This window comes from Strongylocentrotus purpuratus, unplaced genomic scaffold (assembly GCF_000002235.5).
Source record: "Strongylocentrotus purpuratus isolate Spur 01 unplaced genomic scaffold, Spur_5.0 spur5_scaffold_20, whole genome shotgun sequence".
Lineage (NCBI taxonomy): Eukaryota > Metazoa > Echinodermata > Echinoidea > Camarodonta > Strongylocentrotidae > Strongylocentrotus > Strongylocentrotus purpuratus.
This window is the reverse complement of record NW_022145606.1, coordinates 7,266,201-7,278,487: the sequence shown is the minus strand read 5'-3', so window position 1 is coordinate 7,278,487 and position 12,287 is coordinate 7,266,201. Positions and strand designations below refer to the sequence as shown.

General features: G+C 39.9%; 1 protein-coding gene across 1 annotated transcript; it reads left to right on the top strand.

Moving 5' to 3' along the window:
* The first annotated feature begins 7,165 nt into the window (after nt 1–7,165).
* LOC115927559 (ankyrin repeat domain-containing protein 50-like) lies at nt 7,166–10,475 on the top strand. The gene is made up of 2 exons (XM_030993607.1): nt 7,166–8,050; nt 10,350–10,475. The coding sequence occupies exons 1-2, from the start codon at nt 7,166–7,168 to the stop codon at nt 10,473–10,475; spliced, it is 1,011 nt and encodes a 336-aa protein (XP_030849467.1).
* The last annotated feature ends 1,812 nt before the right edge of the window (nt 10,476–12,287 follow it).

Below are 12,287 nucleotides of genomic sequence, written 5' to 3'. Positions count from 1 at the left end.
TTCAGCGGCTGGCTGAGTCGTTGCGAAAAAAATAAATATTGGGTGATCCACAAAAAAGCCGACCCTCCCCCCCCCCCCCCCCCCCCCCCCTCCCCGGCCGGTCGGCCAAATTTTCAAATTTTGGGACACACACACAAACACAAAATATATCCTCTTACCCCCACGCTTATTCAGCGGCTGGCTGAGTCGTTGCGAAATTTTCGGCGTAATTTTCAAATATTAAAATCCCCCTCCCCCGCCCCCCCCCCCTCCTTGAAAAAATCCTACGTACGCGCCTGATGCAGGGTAAGCTCGGTTCTCCAGTCTGTGCCATTATCCAAGCGCTGTCCCTTACTTAGTCGGACACTTCCGGTTCAATACCAATGATGTTATTTCAAGGGTTCGATTGCCTCTTTAAGTTTTAAATTGCTTCAATGGGCCATTTTCATAATGTCATCAAATTTAATGCACAAACATTATGGCTAGTCCTACCTAACACGACGGAATGTATGCACTTCTCATCTTGACTATCGGAATACAATTATTTGTAACAGGGAAATGAAATAATTTTCAACGAGGCCTTTAACAAAGATGTGTGCATTAAATGCAATGGTATTACGAAAATGGCCTATTGAATAATAGCTTTCCTAACAGAGAGTAGATAAGTAGGTCAGAGTCCTTGAATCGCTGTAAATACTTTCCTACTCTTTAGAGTGTCACCATAATGTACATAAACTTTCTAAAGTAAGTAGCTGTGCCTTTTTCAATTTTTTGGAAGGATGTATTTGTTTTGAATAAATCTTGTCATTTAATATTTGTATCTCCTACCGTTGTTTTATTTTTTGACTTTTTTTTACCTTCCTATTTGTCTTCAAATGACGCATGACTATATCCTTAACTCTTATCGTGCCACAGGGCTAATCCCCATTGTGCCAGGTTGTTTTTGAGATAATCTGATTAACGCGATGGTTCTATGAATGGCGAGTGCAAAACACACAGCACAGCCCAATGAGCATGAACAATAACCGCTACTACGAAAGTGTGCACGCACGCACATGGCACTCAATAGGTAGCTTGCATGCAGCCTCATGGCAGGCTATGAGTTAATGTGTGTGTGCGTGCGTAGGTAAACGCCAGCAACCGCGGACCACTCCATAGAAAACTACCTCAAACCGCGGACGTACCTGCAATGGGGGACCGTCCACGGTTGCGATACCGGTTCCGCCGTATCAAATTTACGACGTAGGGGGTGTTTGAATATTAGATGTCACAGGGTGTAGGCAACATCGACTGGATCAGTCCGATGTGTATCGCGAAATGTCACAGCGCCCCCTTTGATGACTGCGGGAGAGGCGCTCGCTACCTGGATCATCCCATAGGAGGTACGTCCGCGGTTTGATGTAGTTTTCTATGGAGTGGTCCGCGGTTGCTTGCGATTACCTAGGCACACACACACAAGTACTAAACTTGGCCCACGGTTGACGCCATAAACGTGTAGGTGTGTGTATAATTTTAAGAAAAGCATTTTTAAGTATAGGGATGAAGAAAAGAAAAAAGCCATTAAAATGGGAAAGCTGGGATCACATTTCTTAAAGTGGGAGCAGCTTAGTGTTAATTAAGATTTGTTTTCTTCTCCACCGTGAGCTTGTTAAAAGTGTTTTTGCGGCCTGGTTAACATACTTATTTAGTATATTTTTCTTGAGTTGAGAATGTTCAACAACATCCACCGAGTGAGTAGAGTGTATGTTTGTGTGGGTGTGTGAGTGAGTATGTGTGTGGGTGGGTGAGTATGTTTGTGTGAGGGAGGGGGCAGGGAGGAGCAGGCATTGTTCCAGTAAAATTACTTCCAGGTTTGTTTAATTTTTTTTGAATAACATTTACAATTGACAGATATATTATGTTTAGGTACTTATATATTTACTCTGTTGCTAATTTATATATACTGCAAATAAGATTTTGTTTCATTATTTCCATGTACAAACGATCAATATTGGAAACGTTTATTTCATTCAAATGTATGTTATTATTTATATTGCACATTTGGAGAAATAAAAAAAACATTTTAAAAAAGATAATAAAGTATACACGTTAACATGTACACAAAACACACATTTATAATATAGAGTGAAAACCTCAGTGTAAAGAGCTCTGATATATTAATATATTTGTTATAAGAAGCTGATTTGTGTTGGTCCCAGCTCTTTATATTCTTATAATATAACTAGATTCCTGATATTACATGATAATTTTCTTGGTCCCTAGCACCTCGTGAAAACGATTTCCCACTGTATACATAAACACTCGATATTAGGCAGGGTAAAGAATTATGTTGAAACGTTAAGGATAAACTAGATTTCGCCCATGGGGCTTCTTAAAGTTATAATTTTGAACTTTATAAATGTTATCTTCGTCAGAGACAAACTCTACACCCGGACCGTAGACCCGGTTATCTTTATTGTCTTTAACCCAGTCAGCACTACTAAACAAAATATTACAAAAATAAATAATAATAAATAAATTATTAAATGAGGCGATTTCAAGCAAGACACCTGAATTATTGCCCACACAATCGATTGAACGGTTGCAACCAACGAAAGAAAGCTATGTTCAACCCAATGGCGACCATTGGAGTAGCATTGTTGAAGAAAAATGAAACACTGAAAAGACTGAATCAATGTTTGAGCAAGAGGAAAGGAAACAGCGCCATCTATTCATAATTGACGAAATGACTCGAAGAACAGTATAGCCAGGCGGAAATATTTTGTTTTAGATTTGACAGCCTTAAGACTCTATAACAATAACAACGAAAAAAAATCATTGAATTTCTGAACAATTTAACATATCGCATACCTCACTGCCCAAACCTACAAGTACTCCTAATCCTAATCCTTACCCAACGAGGATCCTTGAGAAGAGGAAAAGGGCATTAATCATGACAATTTGGGCAAAAAGTAATACATATCTGAACAAATGCAGAGTACCCCAATAAACAATTACACTTAGACGTCAGTTGTAATCCTTTTGCTGACCCCAGGGGTGACGGAGAGTCTTTCAAGGTGGGGGAGGGGGCACCAACGTAAAGGGCACTTTCTGGAAAAAAGGGGGACCTACAAAGAGAAATCTCCAAGTGAAAATATGACAATTTTGTATTGGTATATGCCCCTACAATGTGATTACATTATCGAGGATGATTTCAACGTTCTCTTTGCACGGTTGAAGATACTGCTTTAATAACCATCACATTTTGAAGTTTGGTGTGATGATCAGAATAATTTAGGATTAGTGAGGTCGCATTCCGAAAAAATTACATTTTATAAAGAGCGAAAGACAATCCTGATGGGGTTTTAAGCACATTGTAATCATGAAAGACTGAACAGATCTTAAATAAGAAACACATTTATATTAACTTTAAATGCGACATAATGTAGCGAGCGAGGTTTTGGTGAAGTTTAAATTCGGTGCCTTTAACTTAGGAGCACATTTTATGGTGAAAGGAAACGATGGCATATAAAGAGCACATGTCAAAGTAAAAAGGGGATTTATTAGACGTGAAAATGGGGCATTTTTCGCACCTGATAAAGGGCACTCACCAGAGATAAAGGAAGGCTTCTATGATAACGGAAAAGGGGCACTTATTACAAGGGGGAAATGAACACTTGTAGAAGGAAAATGGGCATGTTTAAGGTTTTGATAGAGGCATCTATCAGAGGTGTCAGAAGGTGCATTTATAAGAATGGGGAGTGGCTGTTATTCAAAAAGAAAAGGGGCATTTATCATAAGGAAAATGGCACTGATTAGAAAGGATAAAGAACACGTGTCAACATAAAAGGGTGCACTTTTTATAGATGAATAGGGGCTCTTATTGCAAGTGAAATGGGTGACCTCTCAGATTTGAATAAAGGCACTCATCGGAGAATGAAAAGGGGCATTTATAAGAATGAAAAGAGGGCACACAAAGGAAAAGAGGCACTTGTCAAAATATTAGGGGCACCTCTCAGATTTAAAGAGAGGCAATTATAGGTAAAGTGGCACTCGTTACAGATGGTAAGGGGCATTTTTTGGACCTTGAAATCTTAACCCTAATCCGAATTTTAACTCTAACCCTAAACATTAACCAAATCCCAAACCTAACCTTAACGTGGACCCCCCAAAAACGAAAATATAAATGATTTCAAATCTCAGATAAAGATACGCGATTCTCCATAGCAGTCTCAACATTCCAATCATAAAAACTACCCCCCCCCCCCCTTTCCCTCCACACGGCTATTGACCACTCACTACTGGTGTTCAAATGCTGGCAATTTTGGTTGGCGTAAAGGTCGTGTTTAGAGCTTTTCGGCGTAAGTATGGCAAGGTCGGTGTAAAGGTTGGTGTAGTGACCATCTGAACGATAGTGGTGTCAGCTACGCTGACCTTTACGCCGACTGATTTACACCGGGATAATTCCAGGAGTAACGCGCTAGCACGACTAGGGAGTAACACGCTAACACGACTAGAGAGTAACGCGCTAACACGACGAGAAGGTAACGCGCTAACACGATAGAGAGTAACGCGCTTACACGACTAGAGGGTAACGCGCTAACACGACTAGAGAGTAACGCGCTAACACGACAAGAGGGTAGCGTAAGTTGACCCTGTGGATGCTCTCTCTTGTCATGAAGACTCCGCAGTGTATGATACACCTGCGAATTTACATACGTATGAGGGAGTTCAAGAGGGCAAACGGAAAGCTTTGCATTGATCTTCAAGCAGCAAAGAAGAAAACATTAAGACAATACTTTTCATTTCGACAATCATTACTGGATTTAATAATTAAAACAAAACTGAATTTGAACCCTGGGTCTTAGAAATACACGTAGTAGTAGGCCTTGTAGTAGTGGTATAAATCATTGTGATCCTTATTTTCAAGATTGTCTTTTGCAAAACGTCATGTGTCAAGGATTTAATACTATACCTAATTCTAGATATCTACCCCAAATCTTAATTCATTGCTGAAAAAGTATCAAGAGAAAAGAAGAGATAATAGAATATTAATTTTTAATTAAAGTAAAATATATAAAAGAATTAAAAAGACACTACATTTATGACGATAGACAATAATCAAATGGTCAATAAGTACTGGAGGATTAACAAGAATTTTAAAAAAATGTTTAGCATGATCGAATTATGTCTTATTCATTGTCATTACAATGTTTTCTGACTGTTTTCAAATTAATATCATTTATGCCGTGCATTGTTTTATTAAGCTTTTTTTTAATGGGGGGGGGGGATCATAGCAACACGTATTCGCCACTGCTGCTCTTTAATACGACTATGATATGCAGTAGCAAATTAATCTGTCATGACTCATGATAAATTCGTTTATCAATTGATTCCGCTCGATTGATTCCACTGTTCGCAGGATTTGGCAGAGAGATATAGAAGAGATCATTCACACACGATAATAACGATGTATTATTCATATTTTTTCATCGTCTTTACAATGCTTTTTGAATAAACTCCTTTTTTATGTTAAGTTTCCTAGGAGAAAATTCAATTGTTGTAAATCAACCTTTGGCTTGCATCCAGTAGGTCCCTCTGGTTAAAAGATTTTGCTATAACTTGTTTTCAATTAGAGACTTTTCGATTTGCACGTCGACATAGTGGACTGTAACGTATGACGTCCTTGTAAGGCACTGACAGTGCCTTATTAGGACTTCACACCTAGCAGTCCTCTATGCCGACGTGCAAATCGAAAAGTCCCTGATAACAACATCGAGCACGCGATCTTAATCTACTGAGTGCAAGCCAAACATTCTTTACAACAATACACATCACTGCGGTACTATCACATGACAATCACATGGAAGATAACTTCATTAGTTCCAGGTTGAATAATTTCAAAGAAAACCGAATTTGAACCCCGCACAAACCCGTCACCCTCTCTCTCTCTATCTCTCTCGTTTTCTCTCGCAATACGATTAAGGAAAAACACCCCTATACCCCGGAGCTAAGTCACTGACTTAGAACATTATCCATTTTCTTCTCCATACAGTAGTAAGCATGTTTACCAGGTCTGCAGTCTCTAGCTTTATGTATCATAATGATTTCAGGGGAAAACGATTCAAGCAACAATTTGCTGAATTTTAGGGATTTTGTTTCGCCATTGCTGCTCTTCAATACGACTATGATATGCAGTGTATACATCATTACTTAATTAATCTATCCAGAATCATGGTAAATTCGTTTCAAAATTGATTCCATCCGATTGATTCATACAAAATAGTTGAAAAAATGTTGTTTCCTTGATACTTGACAAACTTGAACTCCTATGAATCATTGCAATCCAAAATACTCCCCAAAACAAACAAAAAACTACCAAATCTGTAAATGTTGGTATCATATTTTTCACGATTAAATATTCTGCTCCGTCATGTTATTGAAATATGCTAGTACGATTTTAGGTCTATTGTCAACTGTTCATTGAGCCGAGTAAAAAAGTAAACATAAACCAAATTCCGGTCATATGTCAATTTCTACAATATATGTTTGAGGAAGCAGGTAGCATAATTCACACCTGACTGATGGTTGCGTGCATTCTAGTTCCATAATGCAGCAACTAGGAATAGAGCTGCATGTATTTATTGTAGCCTGTATCGAACGTCATATAATACAAGTTACCTATGAGATCGCGCTGGGTCTTTTTATTTTGGAATAACAACATTGCCATATCTGTAGGCCTAGGCCGCCTATACACATTCGAGATTTGACTACGTTGAGGAGGTGTTGGATATGTGACATTAATTGGAGAATGGAAGACCATCATGCTAATTCGGAAATGGAGCGTACCTATGCAGCTGATATGAACGATTAATAGAATATATAATGAGAAGAAGTGACCACCTCGCAGGGCAAGTATAATCACGCGGTCCAAATGAAGTTTCCAGGCGCATTAAACCACTGCCAGCCGTAATACTCGGAGCAGATAATAAGCGGCAAAGTATAGCCTATAGCTATCTATCTCTCTTCGTCCCATAGCTTGGAGTCGTTAGGGGCGACAATGAAATAGACATTGCGACACAGATTCTCAATAAGTTCATGTCTTCAGCTGTAATACAGTTCTAGTTGGCTGATCAAATAGCCTATATACTTAAATTATATAGTCTAGAAATTACAGGCAGACACTCAGATCAGTTGAATTCTTATCATGGATGGGGAAAAGATTCAAAGAGCAGACCTTCCAGAGGGTGAAAATGATGATAGCACACCTCTCCACGCGGCATCATCCAATGGTCACCTCGAGGTTGTAAAGGATCTCATTGGCCAAGGAGCAGATATAAACAGGGCTAGTAATGATAATTGGACACCTCTCCACGCGGCATCATTCAATGGTCACCTCGATGTTGTACAGTTTCTCACTGGCCAAGGAGCAGTTCTAAATAGGGCGGATAATGATGGCAGGACACCTCTCTACGCGGCATCATTCAATGGTCACCTCGATGTTGTAGAGTTTCTCATCGGCCAAGGAGCAGATTTTAAAAGGGCGGATAAAGATGGCAGGACACCTCTCTACGCGGCATCATTTGAGGGTCATCTCGATGTTGTACAGTTTCTAATTGGCCAAGGATCAGATCTTAATAGGGTGGATAAGGATGGCAGGACACCTCTCCACGCGGCATCAGCAAACGGTCACCTCGATGTTGTACAGTTTTTCATTGGGAAGGGAGCAGATCTACAAAGGGCGGATAAGGATGGCTGGACACCTCTCTTCATGGCAGCAGCAAACGGTCACCTCGATGTTGTACAGTTTTTCATTGGGAAGGGAGCAGATCTAAAAAGGGCGGATAAGGATGGCTGGACACCTCTCTACACAGCATCGTGCAATGGCCACCTTGATGTTGTACAGCTTCTTATTAGGAAAGGAGCAGATCTGAATGGTAATGATTTGAGCACACTTCTAGAAGCGGCATCACTCAAAGGTCACCTCAATGTTGTACAGTTCCTCATTGGCCAAAAAGCAGATTTCGCAAGGGCTGGTATTGGTGGACTCACACCTCTCGAAGCAGCATCATTTAATGGTCATCTCAATGTTGTACAGTTTCTCATTGGCGAAAATGCAGATCTTAATAGGCCAGGTATTGGTGGGCGTACACCATTTCAAGTGGCATCTTCCAACGGTCACCTCGATGTTGTACAGTTTCTCATTTGCCACGGGGCAGATCTAAATAGTGTGGATAAAGTTGGCCTGACACCTCTCTACACGGCATCATTCAATGGTCACCTTGAAGTTGTACAGTTTCTTATTAGTAAAGGAGCAGATCTAAAAAGGGCCAATAAAGATGGTATGACACCTCTCTACACGGCCTCATTAAATGGTCACCTTGAAGTTGTACAGTTTCTCATTGGCCAAGGAGCAGATCTAAATAGTGTGGATAAAGATGGTATGACACCTCTCTACATGGCATCATTCAATGGTCACCTCGATGTTGTACAGTTTCTTATTGGTCAAGGAGCAGATCTAAAAGGGGCGGATAAGGATGGAAGGACACCTCTCCACGCGGCATCAGCAAACGGTCACCTCGATGTTGTACAGTTTCTCATTGGCCAAGGAGCAGATTTAAATAGGCATGGTAATGATGGTAGCACACTTCTAGAAGCAGCATCACTCAAAGGTCACCTCGATGTTGTACAGTTTCTCATTGCCCAAAAAGCAGATTTCAAAAGGGCCGGTATTTGTGGACGCACACCTCTCCAAGCGGCATCATTAAATGGTCACCTCAATGTTGTACAGTTCCTCATTGGCGAAAAAGCAGACCTTAATAGGCCAGGTATTGGTGGGCGCACACCACTTCAAGTGGCATCTTCCAACGGTCACCTCGATGTTGTACAATTTCTCATTGGCCAAGGAGCAGATCTAAATAGTTCTAGTTATGACGGCAGCACATCTCTGGAATTGGCATCACTCAAAGGTCACCTCGATGTTGTAGAGTTTCTCATTGGCCAGGGAGCAGATCTAAATAATATTGTTGGGCGCACACCTCTTCAAGCGGCTTCATTTAATGGCCATCTCGATGTCGTACAGTTTCTCATTGGCCAAGGAGCAGATCTAAATAGGGCTGGTATTGGGGGGCACACACCTCTCCAAGCGGCATCACTCAAAGGTCACCTCGATGTTGTACATTTTCTCATTAGCCACAAAGCAGAACCAAATAGGGCTGATAATGACTGCAGCACACCTCTCCACGCGGAGTTTATCGATAATGGTTAGTTCAGTTGGTATTGTGTACGATCCGGCTTATTTTCTGTACATTTCTTTGACATTTCCTGTTGATAATTTATAATTAATATCATTCATTTAGGAAAATATCTGAATCAAATGTTGAGATTGGAAATTTAAGGGGAGATGACCACTACGTCGATTAGATCATTCCATTGAGCTGGCATAGTCACATTCCAACCTCCTTTGTTAAATGAAAATTATAATTTATATAGGCCCTAATCATTAGTGATGAATGTATTTTATTGCAACTAATGAAACCCGAGGAAGTCCGTGGACAGCTAGAGCATTTGAGTAATTCTTTTTTTAAATTTGAAATATGTCAGGGTCAGATCGATCAAAAGAGACAGGTCGAGAAAAAAGGGAGGGGATGGGCCACAAGGAACACTGACAATACAACACATTGTATGATTTACAATATGCTTCAGAAAGTACCTAAACTTTAAATTGACGATCCCATGTTTCGTAGGGCTATTACGAGCTTTCATGAAATGTGTTACCTTGACGTACTGTACACGTGAAATAATGACCTAATTGGGCAAAAACCTTAGGGATTGATTCGAAAGCAAATCATTTTAACATGGGCAACCCAGGATATAGGTTAGTTATTAATTTGAAAAGTCAAGCACAACTACGGAAAACCGAAAACAAGCAATGCCTTCGAAAAAAGCGGCTATCGTAGGGCCTACGCACAGTGAATATAGAGCTTTCGCCGTTCAGTGCAAGGCAGTGTGAACAAAAGGCATGGGGAAAATTAAACTGCTGTTGAAATATATTTTTTCAAAAAGATAATGCTGTTCCTTATTTGTGTTATAAACCATTGATGATTCGTCTATCAAAAGGCAAAAATGGTAAGAAATATATCCATATTGATCAAGGACGCCTAACGCACCCCCCCCCCCCACCCCCCAAAAAGAAGAAAACCTCACCGTATTATCTTACGAAAATGCAAGTGTTTTTTAGAAGCGTTTACAGTGAATTAGATGCGTCATAAAAAGTTACATTTAAGAAAAAAATTGTGAGAACAACCATGACTTAAACCGAAAATAAGTAATTACATGTAGGCCTATATACACTTTAAACAGGAAATCTGTCTTTGGTTGTTTCGTTGTAGATCCAGCCGTTGGTTCACAACAGGAAAGCGGGAGTGTCGAAAAACAGGTGGATAGCGAAGGAAACGTACACACCTCAAAAACAGAACAGCTCAACACAGACTCTGCATCTTCTGAACAGGTCGTAGAAGATGTTATTCATGATTCCACGGGGGCATCTGATGAGCAAGCAGGTTCGCTTCGCATCGAGAAGTATGGCATTGAAGTCCAGTTTCATCCAAGTGAGATTTGGGGTGTTGAAGACATACAGGCAGTACCTGAAGTTCCAGCTGAACTGTTAGACCTGTTAACGGAGGACCAAGCAATCATTTGTGTTGGTCTTAAGGCGACACCGTCTGATGCAAAGTTTAAATATCCAGTAAAAGTGACGATGCCCCATTCAGCAATTTTCACAAGTCCCGATACTGCATCTATTGGGACATACCATCGAAAAAGCAGTAAGAATATTTTCAGTTAACAACTAAATTATTCGTACCCTTACCGCGTTTTTGTAATTGCCAAAGTATGCGAAAATTGAACTGTCCTGATTTATGTTTCTTGAGAATCATCTTACACGAAACATGCTCAACAAAGGACCTAATTTGACAAGTCCACATTTAATTGTTGAGTTAGGAAAAACAATTTTTTAAATTAAATTAACAAGGGGTAAGATTAATTTAGATGTTAAATGCAAGACTTTGTTAAGACGCATTAGAATACAATGTTATTATCGTTCAATCACCCATCGCAACATTGAGTGATATATTTAAGCGTACTTCATTAGCATAAATAGAATCCACTATTCAAAATTGTCGGGTCAATTTGGGGTTGACCCTAAATGCAACGAAAGAATTGTTAGTATAGATTGGCTGCTTCTAACCTCCAAACCTAAATGTAAAGACACTAAAATAACATCTCTAAGATATATATGTATTATTATTATCTAAAGCTTTTCTAACGTAATGCCTGCCATCTCAGACGCCATTCTTTTTTCCATAAATTTACCGACTATAAAGCGATACGAAGTTTATGATTCTTTTGTTTAGTTTGTTATACAGGGTTGCTAAAAGAGAACGCAACACCTGAGGTCTGTAATTTCAACGTCAAGTTGACACAATGTCATTTGTTTTTGAAAATTCGGTAGATCATTCTATCCCAAGTAAAATGACACCAATCCAAGATCGTAAATTTCGATAAAGGGGTTTGTTTTTAACTCTTTTTGTGAGATACCATCTTGAGCAAATTTATCTCTGATTCGAACATGACTACGTTTTTTTCCCCCTCTTTTAAAGAGGTATACATTGGGATGATCTATCGTATAATCGTTGGTAAAAAAAAATGGGTTACTCACCCTCCCCGTCGCTTCTGCGTTCTCTGAAATTTGTATTTGTATTTTAATAGTTTGCTTTGTTTTCGATTTTGCAAACAAGAACAAATTGCGATTTTGCATATGTCTTTTGTTTTCAATTTAAAGGCTCCGACAGTTTTTCGTTGATTGCTGCTTCCAATGGTGACCCTCGATGTGTTGTTAGAGAGCGAGACCTTGACCTCTATATCTCTCACTTCTCTGAATGGTGGATTGTTGCTTTCATCACAAAGGTATTCGTGGGCAAGCGTGTCATCTGTACGCCTTTCGTACCCGAACCGAGCCCTATGAACACTAAGCATCTATTGAGGCTCTGCATTAGAGACAGTAACCAAGGGAAAGCGGAGGTATGAATGGAAAGGGGTATTGTGACACGGGCCGTATGCATAAAAAGTAGCAATTGCTTGCAAGCGATTGCTTCAAGCACAAGCAATTGCTTGTCAAGCAAAAGATCAAGCTCAAGCAATTGCTTAAATCCGTATGCATAACATTTTGCTTGTGCTCAAACCTTTTGCTTGCCTCCAGCAAGCAATTGCTTACGATCTCAACAATAGCGACGTCACGCCGGTGCGAACATCATTCATGGGAGAACAAA